The 15,300-nt window shown below is 46.1% G+C and overlaps 1 protein-coding gene across 1 annotated transcript in view; it reads left to right on the top strand.

The window, feature by feature from the left end:
- Window positions 1-15,300, top strand: part of ACBD3 (acyl-CoA binding domain containing 3) — a 211,217-nt gene that overhangs the window by 156,328 nt on the left and 39,589 nt on the right. Inside the window, exons 3-4 of the mRNA XM_086926177.1 lie at window positions 2,996-3,136; window positions 3,626-3,784. Coding sequence (XP_086782303.1) covers window positions 2,996-3,136; window positions 3,626-3,784 — 300 coding nt within the window. The remainder of the gene's footprint in view (window positions 1-2,995; window positions 3,137-3,625; window positions 3,785-15,300) is intronic.

The following is a 15,300-nucleotide window of genomic DNA, read 5'->3' as shown; positions in this document are numbered from 1 at the left end:
AATGTGTAACATTGTCAGGTTCATGTATTGCAAAATATGCTTTTCTGTTTTACTGCTGGTTACTCTGATACAAAGCATGGGAATCTATGAAAGTTCCAATACTGGGGCAAGAAAACAAGTTACTTACGTGTAACTTTGGTTCCCCAGTATTGGTAACTTTCATAGATTCCCATGCGCCCACCCGCCTCCCCTGGGAAAGCTCAGTCTTCTTGTCTTGGGGATAGCTGTTCACAACGGCTACGAAAATCTGAGGCTCTGAGCTTCCTTCAGGAAGGTTCTGTGGGGTGAGGCTGCTCTGATTGGTTACTGCAGAAGTTTGGTCTCTTTTACAAAAAGAGGTGGATAAGCTACAAAATGAGATGAGGCCTAGGCCTATTTTTTCACTTTGTGCTTACTACTATGGTATTTTCTATTTACCGAGGCTCCCATTCCGACGACGGGGAATGATACAAAGCATGGGAATCTATGAAAGTTACCAATACTGGGGAACCAAAGTTACAGGTAAGTAACTTGTTTTCTTGTTGTACAAGGCCATGAGGACAGACTCTGGTTCTTTGGCTCTTAAGGGCATGGGATGCTTGGAACGAGCATTTGCAGGGACCGTTGCTGGAGAGGGACTGGGTGAGAGTATGCATTCTAATGCATAAGGTGACTTGTAATGCCCTTTTGCAGTTGCTGCACTCTAACTTCTTGCAGTGAGTGTATATGACCTCGACGATGCTACATCGTATTGATGCCTCCCGTTCGCATGGATGTCCTACATGTCATGGAGCCCGTACAGGGTTCATGCATTTGGTGTGAGAATGCCCAGATGTTCTTCATCAGTATTGGCTTGATGTAGTAGCACTGCTCCGTAGAGGGGTGGGAATCGCAATAGAAGCGATGCCTGAGCAGTGCCTCCTAGGGCTGGTGCCGCAATGCAAAAAAAGGAAATTGGCTAACAAGCTACTACAGCTAGCACTGGTGTTTGCTAAATGAAGGGTCGCCATTTGCTGGATGGGTGAGCACCTCGGCCCCCTCTTTTGTGAATTGGATAAGAGATGTGGGAGAGTGATCCTTGGCGGAGGAACTGCATATGAAAGCCTGCCGCAAGGGCGAAAAGTTGGAGGACATAGCAAGTTGGAGAGAGTTATTTAGAGAATTGTTGAATCCAACGGGGACAGGTAGTGAACAGGCTAGTGAATATTTCGGTAGTAACAGTATGTAAACTTTGGTGCTTGTGTCAACCCAAATTGTATATGATGCTGAATCTGCTGCTGAGTTGTGAAAGGTGTACTCAACTGTGCAATCTGCTTGGGACTCTTAACGTTTGAAATGAAAATAAGACGATGGATATTGTCCTGAAGGGTTCTGTATATGACAGCTCAGTTTGATGTGAAATTTTACAATTACGTTTTTTTCATAAATAAAAAAGGAGTCTGTGGCTAGATGGTCTCTACCACATAAGGTGTTACCAAAGGTATTAACTTGCTTGTTGGCACCTTTTAGTGAACATGGAGGAGTAAGTAATTCATATATGTAAAATAGAGATAGCCAGAAGCTGCATGTCTTCATCACACTTTGTTCTTTACAAAAGTAGTCCCTCTTGTTTTTTTTTTTGCACTAAATTCTGTTTGAATGTACACAAACGTGGTCACTTTGCATACCATTCTTCCTCTGCTGCGGGCAAGTGGTTTTATGTGTAATTCGAGCCAGATTGCAGAAAGGTTTCCATAAAAACAATATGCAGTCCATTGCTCGGAGTTCCCCATTTTGCAATGAAGTGGGATGCCTGTAATATTCCTTGCTGCTCTTCTATTATGTAATGTGTACAAAAAAACATCTGACCTCATTCAAAAATAAATGGGTATGAATAACCAACATGTGCACTACCTCTTAAATCCGAGGAATACAAAAAATAAATGGGTGGAATGCTTGAATTGATTTCGGCCAATTAGAATCACCAAAGGCCACATCCCATTACCTAACAGCAGCTCAGTTTAATCCATTTTAATCGTAAACCCGTTACAATCTGTCTAGGTCCTTCTGTTCTACTTCCAATGTGTTTCAAAAACATATGAGCCATCGAAAATGTTAAGAATAAGCTGTGTATTGCCCACATAAGAGTAAAAGGAACAGCCACTCTTGATTAGAATGTCCAATTCAGGACTAATATCGATATTAAATAATAGAGGAGATAGAGATAGAGCTGATCCTTGAGGTGTGCGTATTATAGAAGGCAAGGACACAAACTGGCTAACCATTACTCTTTGCATCCGATATTGCAGAATAGATCTAAACCAGTCCAGTGTTTCAGCGCCTATTCCAACACTTAAGTCTCTGCTGAATCAGCTCATTATCCACCATATTGAAATCTGCTAATAAGTCCAGCAAGCTTAGAAGCGAGGTGGCATTGTCCTCGGCAGCTCTCAAAAAGTCATCTATTGAGGCAGATTCAGTACATTGAGGTTGATAGCCCACTTGAGAATCATGAAGATTATGTGATTCAAGATAGCTCCAATGTTGAGCTGCTACAATTATCTCAATGTTTCTACATTCAGCAGCTGAGTGATTGGACACAGTATTGCCAGTGAAGGGAGGGATGTATGGCTTCAGCGCTCGACGCAGACTTTTGTCGGGGTGTAAACAATTTTCACTGGGGATTGTTTAGATTGATGGGGCAACTAACGTTTTCCTTAAACAGGCCTTAGAGCTCTTTAGAACGTTTTACTATGTCGCTCGTTTGTATAGCATTTACGCCATTCTGAGGTCGCTTAGAGGAGCTGATGGTAACGGTAGAAAAGAAGCTCCAACAGAGTAAACTGCCTAATGGGAAGAGTTGTAATAAGGATCAAGATTTGCGGAGGGCTCTTTTGTCTATTTGTATTGATTGTTGAGAACCCCTGTATTGTGTAGCCTAGTATGAACCAAAAATGTGTTGTGAATCAAGGTGGTATGATTCATCATGGCTGAAATGTTGTTTCTTGATTACATGTGTTCCCTTTTATTTATTTAGGAAAGAATGGGCTGCCCTGGGAAACACTAGTAGGCAAGAGGCGATGACCGAGTTCGTAAAGCTGTTAAATAGGTGTTGTCACCTTTTTTCAACATATGTCACCTCACATAAAATAGAAAAAGAAGAGCAAGAAAGGAAAAGGTGAGGCGATAAACCATAATTTTCATATCACTCTGCTCATTCTTTTTGCTGTGGTCAGGCCTTGCGTAACATCCATTATTGTTGCTCTTACTAACATCAGTTTGAATAAGAACTATATTACGTGGCCTTCAGGTGGACCACAAGTTGATGATTCCCCAGCATTAGCAGACCTCTGAAGTGTATTTTGCCTTGTATGTAAATGTAGCCTTAAGCAGACATCAACCATTTATATTCTATCCATTTTGTCAAATGATCATTTAAGCAGTTTATTTCCTTCAAGTTAACCCTGAGCTTTGTGGGGGTGGTTGTACTGTTTGTATTTTTTTCCCTTATTTGTCTGGTTGCCCTTAAAACTGTCTCTTGAACTGCTTACCCTGGGCCTTGGGAATCCATCATTCCCTTTTCTACTACTTATGTTTAACAGTCTCCACTGCTTTTCTATTTAGTCTTGCAATACGTGTGTTTATCTTACTCTGTTTTGTGTTAAAGGCGGGAAGAGGAAGAAAGAAGACGGAGAGAAGAGGAGGAACGAGAGCGCCTACAAAGAGAAGAGGAGAAACGTCGACGAGAGGAGGAAGAGAGGTTAAGACGGGAAGAAGAAGAAAGAAGACGGATAGAAGAAGAAAGATACCGTATGGAACAGCAGAAGTAAGCGGTCATTTCCAACTAGATAGATCAGCATTTAAAAAGTCTTTAATTCTAGAAGATTTACTGAAGGCCATGTTTTCTCTTGGCTATGGGAGGGCGGAACTCTGAGTTACAGGAAAAACTCCATAGAGTTCCGCGAGCGGGCGTAATTTGGCACGTTGCGCTGTTTTTTAGCGCTGGTAGTTTGTTCAAGGCTGTGAAATCAGCTTGAACAGCACCATGCAGTGTGCCAGAGGCCGCTGCTTCTTTCTGCTGCTCAAATAGATTTTCTACTCAGGAAGCAGCTTTTGCAACACGCCCTGCAGCGACTGCCCGCATTGAGAAAATCTCGATGAGTGCCATTGTAGCCACTAAAAATCGCTCTAGAGTTTGCAAATTCTCACTCACCAACTTAACATTGGTGAACCGTGCGTGAGAAAATACTCCACCACGCGACAGTTGGCAGAGTTTTGCTGGAACTCTGCGATATAAGGGTAATGCGGGGTGGGCAAAACTCAGCTGTTGGAGCAGAGTTTATTGTCCACCCCTAGTCTTTGCTTTGTTTGCACCTGTGTGCAAAATGTGTGAATCCTACTGTGCATGAGTTCACACATATTGTACCTCCAACAGAGGCATATTTAGCTATTAAGTGTGTTCTTTTCTGGGGCTGAAAACTAGAGCCCCTTTGCACAGAAATTGCATTTCAGAGGCCAGGTGCTTGTACGTGCCTTTAGGTTTGTTCCTTTTTTCTGACTTTTATTCTGTTTCAAAATGCACAACATATTTGGCTTACACTCAAATTTTTCTCCAGGCACTACGGTCTTTTTGCAGTCAGAAGTCTGCCCAGTCTCCAGTTCTTGACTCCGGACCATATGCTTATGCTTCACACCATTGCGTTAAACAAATGTGCGTAATTGCATGGGCCAGTTCATTGCACTTGACTCGCGCAGATTAAGTCTGCCAAGCAGCCTCGAAACGGTCCTGGAGACAGACTCGCTTTCATGTGACTGCCACAGAAATCTAGTTAGAAGGTAGACAGAGCTCTTGAAAGACAAGCCCGTTTATAAGCAGGTTCTTTTGTTTTTTCCGTGAGATTGTGTGTGAGGAGGAATAGTAATTGAACAGGCAGACTGATGAAATGTTCAGGTCTGTTTCTTGGTTAGTGGTCAGCACAGCTGAGGGGAGTCTACGGGCACCATTGAAGTATGCAGCCTTTGTATCTGTTCAGTACTCTGCTGCCTGTTCACCTCTGTAAGACTGCAGTGTAGAGCCATAGCTACACCATTTCAATCCCACCTTGATCCATGCTGTCTGTTTTTAATCCTTTTTATCCTTGACCATCCTGTTAGTTTCATGAAAGCATATTGCTGACCAGACAGCCTCACAGTCATCCCATGTGGATCACTTCCTGTGCTTGCGTACCCGGAGCAAAGGATTCAGCACGGACACAAATTGTAATCTAAAGCTTACAAATTTACTAGCTGATGAACAGGAGCAATGGAGCTTGTAACGCCCATCTAGAGGTTCACCCCATAACACCTAATGCATCTGCTCATAGCACAAAGCCCTTTTCCGACCCACTCCACCTGTGGAGACTACAATTGACTGATGAAAATTCCACCCATTTGGATGATGAGCGCCATCTTTGTGGACTGCTAGAGTTATGGGCACACACCCTGAAGGAGTTTGCCCCATAGGAACTTTAGGGTGATGGCCCATGAGCTCTAGTTATGTGTCGCAGAAAGAACCAGATACCCACTTTATTCTGCTGGTAGAAATGAAATACTGCTGACCCCTTAAGTTTGAAAAATAGAACCTTTCCTGGCTCTTTTCCAGAGGAGTCAGATTAAAGATAAGGTCAGTGGTTGTTTAATAGGAGGTACTCTGCAGCTTGTCGTTCAAAGCTAAAGAGAAGGGCCCAGGCACCTCTCATAAGAAAGGTTAATACTGAGACGATTCGGGTTAAACTCACAGGTTTGAAGAAAACAGTAGTCTAAAATGCAAGATTTCATCTAAAAGCCCAAAGACTGCACCCACAATGAAATTGGCTTGGTGTAAGACTACACAGCTTGTCCTCTACAGGTGCCACCGTAGAGCATGCTAAAGTCCTTAACTATCACAGTAGGGTGAGCGGGAGTCAACAAGGAAAATGACCATCCACTTGATGACTCAAACCCTCGATTTAACGCATTTGTCAGGTGGCGATTGCATGTTGTGTCTAGTGTTGTACTCTATGTAGTTGGCACCCATAATGCATTGTCAAGATTGTGCTGGTGCGGACCCAGTTACTGCTGCTAAATCTGTTTTCTAGGAGCCTTGCTGTGTCTTACAGGACACTGAGACGTTTGAAAGCATGTACTTGCTGCAAGGACCATTTCCACATGATTGAGCAAAGACAGAAGTATGGCCTTTCTGTATCTGTGCATTTGTCTATAAACACAGAATGGATATAACCCATTGACGCATCCGGCCTTAAGTTCCCACAGAAGATCCTCCATAATGTATGTCCAAATCTAAATCATTGGATTGCCTCCTTGACAAACTGTTGACACCTTCACTGTCGTTGCTGATGGGTTCTGATCTATTGGCTTCTTTTTTTCTTTACCAGTAAATAGTTTTTCTGCATTCTTGAACTCTCAATTTATTTTATAAATGTAAACCTTGACCTTGCCTTGTCTGTTTTTACTATTCATCATGTAAAGCACAGGGTTGAGCCGGACTCGGTCCACGCCACGTTCAGCAGACCCTCCTGATGCAATGGCATAAAAGAATTGTTCCAGTCCAGCAACCCTTTTTCAGTGCTTCTCCAGCGCCTCTGCTAGGTCCCACTGGTTCTTCATGTTAAAGGCTCCCTGGTACACTCGTCTGCATGGCTATACCTAATGCAAAGCTGGATGTTTCTTAATAATCCTCATTCGTTTATTTATCTTATAGCAACCTACACCATCTTTTTTACTTAACTGAAAGTTGTGCTGGTTTGCACGGGGTTGTAGCCAATTTTGACCTCTCCGTAGCTTCCATGTTCTTTCTTAGGGTTCGTGTTTAAGTCTCAGGCGTCTATCTTCCTGGCCTGTGAGGCTCGTCACGAGGTTGTCCTTCCATTGAAGTGTCCTGGTTAATCTTCCTGCCTGGTGACCAACATTATAGCGGGTCAAAGGCAGCTCACTTGACTGCCTCTTGATTGCCTGGCACCCGTTTTAAGTAAATTGCGGGGTGTACACAGGGTCGGATTGGGATCACAATTCGGCCCGGGCACTGATGAAAAAAAGTGGCCCACATTCAAGAGGCGTGGCCCATATTTAAGGGGCGTGGCACACATTCAAGGGGCGTGCCCTTTCATGAAACACCATTTGCACAGACAAGGAATGAAAGTGGGAGGATACTGTTCTTGCACAGGACACAGGGCCAAGGTGACAATGGCCTACATGCTGACCAACTAAAAAAAATAGCAAGGCCCCTTTTTGTCACAAAATTATTCCAGCCCTCCAGCACAGGAGCACCTGAAAAGCAGCAAAGCCCCTGCTATTACTAACCTACTTACCCCTCTCCAGACCTTCAGCTCAGGAGCACATGAACTGAGGTAAGGCCCCTGCAATTAGTAAATTAATCAACCCTCCAGGCCTTGGGAAAATGTCCTGTCAGGGGAGCACAAAACACAGCTTTCTGGGTCATCCAAGGTAGTCAGGTAGCCAGGGGGGAGGCTGATGTGAAGCTGGTGCATGGGAAGTGCCTTCCCAGTGTGTTCTGGCAGTTTGAGTATTTACCATTCACTGTAGTATTACCCTTGTACCGGTGTATGGTACCCTTTTGTAACTTGCACACGTCACTTTTCTCTTGTAAGACACTGTTTGCTACCTCTCACTTTTGTTTGCTTTAGATACTTGCACAAGTGCCACCATTGCCTACGTAACGTTTGTTCTTGTGCTGGAGTGTCTGCCATTAATTGCAGTATTATACCTCTACTTGTATTTTGTACGCTTCTGTAACCTGCACACATCACTTTTTCCTCCTGTAATGTATCGTTTGCTCCTCTTGTATTTTGGTTGCTCACTATTGTCACTTTTGATTCATGTAACTTAACGTTTGCTTTTGTAATTTGTCCACTTATAATTTTCTCCTCATGTATTATTGCTGTTCCTAGTGTGAAGCGCTCCTTCGGGTAAAGTCCGCGCTATATAAAATCGCATAAATAAATAAATAGAACAAAAAAATTCCAAACATCACCAGGCCCCCACAGCAAGACCCATTCTTCCTCGCCCACTATGCCCTGAATGTGAAGGGCTGTGGGCGAGGTGTTAAGACGAACACCGTTTCTGGGCTGCATGGGCGCCAGGGAGCCAAGGTGCAAATGGCTCAAAGGCCTGAGAAACACCTGGCCCCCAGGGAGGCCGATTATTGCAAACAATCACCCCTGCCCAGCCTCAGCTTGATTGCTTGGCAGGGCAGGGGTGAAGGAGAGGCCACAGCTGACAATCGCTGTCTGGCCGCACAGCGAGGCTGCTTTCATTTTCTCAGTCTCTGTCTCCGTGCCCTCTGTGGGCCGTTTTTTTTTCTCCCCTTTCCTAGTCCACTCTCTGTGGACTGGGACAGGGGAGAAAAAAACGGCCCACAGAGGGCACTGAGGCACCGGCCCTTCGGCCCATGCCTGAATGCCCGCCTTGCCAATCCGCCCCTGGGTGTACATTTTGGGCATAACTAATTGTTTTTTCTCCAAACTATGGCTCCTGGTGCTGAAGACGGATCCCTCACATGCGCAGTGATGGCAAAGGTGCGCGTGCCCTCAGTGACATGTAAGGCCCCACCGCCGGCGCGAGCCTTTAAATGTCTGCCACGCGCACAGCCTTTCGAATCGAGCGCGAGCTGCCTCGTGCCTTCTTTATTTATTTAATGCGATTTTCTATAGCGCGAACATTACCCGAAGGTGTCAGAGCTCTTTACAAAAGAACTAGTTGTGTTACATAAGGACTTTGGATTACATGAGTTACATAAGAGATACAAACAGAAAAAGAATTGCAAATGTACTGAGAGGCGAGCGGAGGAGGGACTCTCCTGCCCCGGCAGCAGCCTTCAGCACCAGTCACCGACACCATCCGCCACGTCCGTCGGTCAGCGCGAGCCTTTACTCTGACTGCAGGCAGCCCTTGGAGCACACCAGCAGCACCAGCGCGTCATCGAATGCGTACTCTAATACTATGTTTTCCTTCTCAGCCCTCTGCTACCCGCTAGTGTGAGAATCAAACATTACATATACATTATTTCGGCAAAACTCTTCAGCCAGTAATAAAACTGCAACTAGCAGCTCTCGATCCAGCCTTCTGCCACACACTTGCAGCTGAAACTGACTCGGACTGCTTTATACTTTCTTGTCACAGGTTTACTATAAGCCCAAGCTGCCAGTAAACTTTGGCAGCACCTTAACGGAATCTGAAGTTGTGGTAGCCTTGCAAAAGGTATGATTCTGCCATGGATACTGTCCAAGCAACCATTGTTCCTTCACACTTTCTTCCACAACCAGGTCCACACCCCACTGAGTGGGAGGAGTGAATAGAAGTATTCGAAAATTCCATCCAATCCCATGATGAGCTCAGTGCCGCATCGGGTAGAAAATCTTGTTGTTAAGTGTATTCACCCTTAAACCCCTTCCCCCAGCTGTGGATGCAGAAGGAGTAGTAATACTAAGAGGCAAGAAATACCACTAGAAAGAAGCTTTGTGGGCATGGATCGACACAAATTCTACTCTCAATCCCATAGTGCAGGCGAAACAGTGGAGGAGTGGAACAAGGCTAGGAGAATTGAAATTAAAGTTAAATTGCTTGGTTGACAGACAAATGGATCAAAGATCCATTGAGCATCCGGTCTGCAAGAAAGAAGATGCAATGTCTGTGGGCAGCAGGTGATCTCGGCTCGAATTACGCGATTGCAGGTGCCATGGTGGTGGAAAAATCAGAAATATGTATGAGGGAGATCGGAGTGGATTTAAGAAATAGCACTTGAATGGCTGTGACTGAGGAGACAAAGAATGGAGTGTATGTTCACCACAAAAGACTAACACCACCTAATAGGGGAGACAGTGGTGACACTTGCTGGGGCAACTCTACTGTGAAGGCTGAAACAAGGTGATGTCATGGAGGGGTTTTCATTGCCTGTCTCAACAGTTAGTTTTGACTTGGGGAAGGAATGCAGAAAGTGTCACAGGAAGGGACATTGGCCTTGTTGGTACTGGTAGATTCTCGTTTACTATATACAATTGTTCCTCAGACATGTTTGAAGCTACATGGCCTGGTTTCAAGTTGGATCCAAAGGACATACATCCGAAAGGTTACCATGCTTAGGATGTGTGTGGGCCTATATCCAATTTCAAGATCAGGTGGTGAGAGAGAAGCTTTATGTATTGTATTGTATTGTAATTGCATTTATATATTGCGCTTGCTACCCCTGACTAGGTGTCAAAGCGCTTTTTCGGCGGGTAGCACGCTACTCCGGGACACATAGAGGATTAGTGTTGAATTAGTATAGTGAAACATGCAAGTACATTTTAAGTGGTGGATAGGTTAGTCAGTTATTTGGATTTGGAATGATAGCAGAAGAATACAGGAGGACACAGTTTTGTATTTATTCATCTCTTGTTGAAGCACACTATTCAGGAAGCCTATAAAGGATTTGTGGTGAATTAATGTGGTGAAATATGAGGTAATTTCAGTGGTGGATATTAGTCTGTTATTTGGAGTGAGAAGGATAGCGGAGGGATAGAAGGGGAAGAAAGATTTGCATTCCTATAGCACTTGTTACCCCTGATGGGTGTTGAAGCGCTTTTTTGGCAAGTAGCACGCCACTCCGGAACCCATAAAGGATTAGTGTTGAAAATTAGTGTAGTATAAATATGAAGTAATTTGAGTAGTAGATATGTTATTCAGTTATTTGGGCAGTATATTAGTGTAGTTGAATATGGAATTTGTGAAGTGAACATGTTAGTCTGTTAATTTTGATTGAAAAGGATAGTGGAGGGATAAAAGAGTGAAGGATTTGTTTTTTAATGTCTTAGCAGTAGGAAGAGGCTTTTGGATGAGTAAAAAGGAGTTTTGGAGGGGAGGAGTCAGAGGGGAGAGTTTAGAAAGGTTTGTTTTAGGGGATCAGTGTAGTAAAAAGAGGTGTCAGATGATGCAAGGAGGGGTAGAGTAGGAGAGAGTCTAGAAAGGGTTATTTTGGCGATCATAGTAGTGGTATGGGGTTTGGGATAAATGAGGGTGTGGATGTAGAGAATATATTGATAGATGTATAGGATGAGAGATGGGGTGGTGCATTGGAAGGAGTAGTAGAAAGAAGTTTGAGATGAGTCAGAAGGTTGGGCTAGAAGACATTTTGAGGGAAGTATAGGCTGAGAAATAGGCTAGTGCATTGGAAATGCTAAATTAGAAGAAAGTGATAAATATATAGATCCAGAAGTACATTGAAAGTATACAGATACATAAAGGAAGTAAGTATATTTAGATTAAATATATTGATAGAGGCATAGGATGAGAAATAGGGTAGTGCATTGGATAAGCTTTTTCAGGAGAAAAGTGACGCACAGATCCAAGTACATGGAAGGTGCATAGATGCACAATGGAAGTATGTACATGTAGACCAAAGATTCTGTTTGAATAGAACTTTACTCCCCCTGATGGCCAAAAAACGAAGTGCACAGGTCCCAGTAAATACAGTTTAAACAGCTCACAGAAGCACCCTCTGATGTAGAATATCCCTGTTGCTAGGGGAAATTAGGGGGGCTGGCCTCACTGGCATGTGTACACAAATGGTGGCTGGGTGTGCACTGTTTTAACACACAGGTCTTAGCACAGAGCAAAGGAGAAATTTGAAGGGAAAACAGATTTGTCACCAAGGAATGAGAGGGACAAACTGCAGAGGTTGGACTGCAAATCCCACAATTCAACAGGTTAAATGCAAGCAATCATGGGCAGGGAAAACCACAAGTTTAAAACACAAAACAGGTGATAAAAATATCCACAGGCAGGTCAAAACTGCAATTTTAAACTGTAACAACCACATGCAAAGACAGTAATCCCAGAAAGGGAAAATCGTTTTTTAAACAACTTTTGTTTTGGGAAGAGACAGCACTAGCCTGTCTCCTTATCACTTCCTGGACTCTGCTCACTGCAAACCAAAGACCTTTTAATATCTATTTTCTGCAGGAGATCTCTCAAATGACCCAGACGTACAAGTTACTACTTGTGTAACAATATATCTGTAAGAGACATTAGTTAGTGATAGATTCCCCACCCTAGAACACTCCCCAGGCCTCAGACCGGATCCAGAAAGCCCAGCCCAGCAGCACCCCGCGCCTCGGCTGGCGGCACCGTGCGGATCCGCGTCCGCCACCGGCTTTGTGAGCGCCGAAACGACACCACGGAGACCACCCAGGCGCGACCCATGCGCGCAGACGCCAGCTCTGTACACGACGTGCCATGCAAGATACTGACCACTGGTGCAAAAACTAGGGCCCTAAAAGGGGATGACCTTAACCCTAGCAATCAGTTTGCAGAACAGGGAGGATGGGTGGGGCGGTATGGAATCTCACTAACTAATGTCTCTTACAGATATATCATTACACAAGTAGTAACTTGAGCATCTGAAAGAGACATGTTAGTGATAGATTCCTTACCTTAGAATAGATACCCCAGCAATACCAACCCTGGTGGTGGGTCTGTGAACAAGATTACACCATAAAGTCATGGAGCACAGAACAGCCAAAGAAGCCGTCTCTGCAGAGCCAACTGTCAAGGCAGTAGTGTTTGATAAACGTGTGCAGCGAGGCCCACGTAGCTGCAAAGGAACGCCGCGTCCCAAGGCAGTGCTGCTGTTGCCCTGGTGGAATGGCCACGCAGCCCCACAGGAGGCTCCTTCTTGGCCAAGGAGTAACCTACTTTGCTGCACAGAACAATTCACCGGGAGATGGTCCATTTGTGCACAGCCCGACCTTTTTTGGCGCCCATGTAACCAACAAAAAGCTCATCATCCACCCGGAATTGCTGTGTATGCTGCAGATAAAATGCGAGCACACATTTTGGGTCCAGACTGTGGAGCCTCTCCTCTTCCCTTGAAGGATGCAGAGGTGGAAAGAAGGTGGGCAAAGTGTTGGTCTGCCCGATGTAGAAGGCAGTGACGACCTTTGGCAGAAAAGGACGGGTCCTTAAAACCACCTTGTCCGAATGAACAGAAAGGAGAGGAGGTTTGGAAGAAAGGGCCTGGAGCTCACTCACCCTTCTGGCAGAGGTGATCGCAACCAGGAAAACAGTCTTTAGAGTGAGAAGACGTAAGGGACAGTTATGAAGGGGCTCAAAGGGAGCGCACATCAGAAATGTCAAGACAACATTAAAGTCACACTGAGGCATTATGAAGGGTACGGGTGGAAACGTATATGTAATGCCCTTAAGAAAACGGTTAACAACCAGGGACTTAAAAAGAGAAGGCTGATCTGGAATCCGCAGAAAGGCGGAGATGGCCGAAAGATAACCTTTGATAGTGCCCAGAGCAGAGCCTTGCTGGGCCAAAGTGAGAAGGAACAGAAGAACCTCAGAAAGAGGAGCAGAAAGGGGATCCACAGCCTTCGCTGCGCACCTTGCCACAAATCTGTTCCACCTGAATGCGTGTACCATTTTAGTGGAGGGATGCCTGGCTGCCAGAATGAAATCACAGACTTCGGGAGGAAGATCGAAAGGTATCAACTGTCGCCGCTCAATCTCCACACATGGAGGTGGAGGCTGGACAGGTTCGGGTGGAGGACCGTTCCTACTGCTGCGAGAGAAGATCCTCCCGAAGAGGCAGGCGGACCGGGAGATCGATACTCATACTGAGTAGCTCGGGATACCATAATCTTCGAGCCCAGTACGGAGCAACAAGAATGACTTGGGCCTGGTCGCGTCTGATCTTCATCACTTCGGGCAGAAGTGGTATAGGCGAAAAGGAGTACAACAGACCGCAACTCCACTCGCAGCGAAAAGCATTTCCGAGCGAGTGCCGCCTTAGAAATTCCAACGTGCAGAACTGAAGACAATGCGCGGTCTCTTCGGTGTCGAACAGATCTAACCAAGGCTCTCCCCACTGCAGAAAGAGACCTTGCACCACGTCTGAGTTCAGACACCATTCGTGATCCACCATGCACCGGCAGCTGACGTTCGTCCACCCTGGCGTTCAGAGAACCTGCCAGGTGTTGACCCACCAAGGTAATGCCTTGATGTTCCAGCCATGTCCAGAGGCACAGAGCCTCCTGACATAGGGTCCACGACCCCACCCCACCCTGTTTGTTACAATACCACATGGCGATGGTGTTGTCCGTGAACACCTGCACTACACTTCCCCGGACAGAGGGAAGGTATGCCTTAAGTGCAAGCTGGATCGCCTGCAGCTCCAGAAGGTTGATATGGAGCCGGGACTCCGCCCGAGACCAGAGGCCGCTGATCTCTGCCTCTCCCATGTGGCCTCCCCATCCCAGGAGGGATGCATCCACCACTGTGTGCTTCGGTTGGGGTGGGAGAAGGATCTGGCACTGACCCAATCGCAATTTGTGAGCACCACTCCAACTGTCGTGCAGCGCCCTCCAAGATCTGGACGTGATCGGACAGGTTTCCCTGATGCTGTGCCCACTGGAACTTCAGGTCCTACTGCAGAGCCTGCATATGCCATCTGGCATGTGTCACATGCAGGAGGCCATCAGGCCCAGAAGCCGGAAGGTCAGCCTGACAGACACCCGGAATAGAGGCTGAAAGAGCGGAATCGTAGCCTGAATATCCCAGACACGCTGCTCGGAGGATAAACCTGAAACAGCGTTGAATCCAGAACCGCCCGATGAAGGGGAGCTTCTGAGAGGGACTCGGCAAATGCAAGAGGTCCGCTGTAGTCTGGAGGTGGGTGAACACTGCCTGGGGCGAGCACGACTTCAACAGCCAGTCGCTGAGGTAGGGGAAGACTGACACCCCCGACCTTCACAGATGAGCAGCGACCACCGCCATCACCTTCGTGAACACCTGAGCGGCACTGGTAAGGCCAAAGGGGAGCACGGCAAACTGAAAATGCTCCTGGCCTATCGTGAAACACAGGTAGCACCAGTGGGCCGGCAGGACGAGGATGTGAAAATAAGCGTCCTGCAAGTCCAACGCTACCATCCAGCCTCCAGGGTCCAGGACAGCCAGGACCTGATCCAGAGTCAGCATCTTGAATTTTTCCTTCCGGAAGAAGCGATTGGCGTCCCGGAGGTCCAAGATGGGGCGCAGCCCCCCTTGTCCTTCTTGGGGACCAGAAAGTAGTGGGAACAACCACCACTCCCTTCTTTCTGATCGGGAATGCGCTCGAAGGCCCCATTGGCCAGGAGGGCCGAGACTTTGTGAAGGAGAAGAGCCAAATGATCCCCCAACATGCGGTGGTACCGAGGTGGCATGGCCGGAGTGGAGGACAGAAAGAGGAGTGCGTAACCTTGGCTGATTATCTGCAGCACTGACTTGTCCGATGTAATTTCGCGCCAGTGTGGAGGTGGTGACGGATCC

The sequence above is a fragment of the Lissotriton vulgaris genome, chromosome 6 (genome assembly GCF_964263255.1).
Source record: "Lissotriton vulgaris chromosome 6, aLisVul1.2, whole genome shotgun sequence".
Classification (NCBI taxonomy): Eukaryota; Metazoa; Chordata; class Amphibia; order Caudata; family Salamandridae; genus Lissotriton; species Lissotriton vulgaris.
Note: the sequence above shows the minus strand (reverse complement) of the source record. Positions and strands in the feature narration are given on the sequence as shown.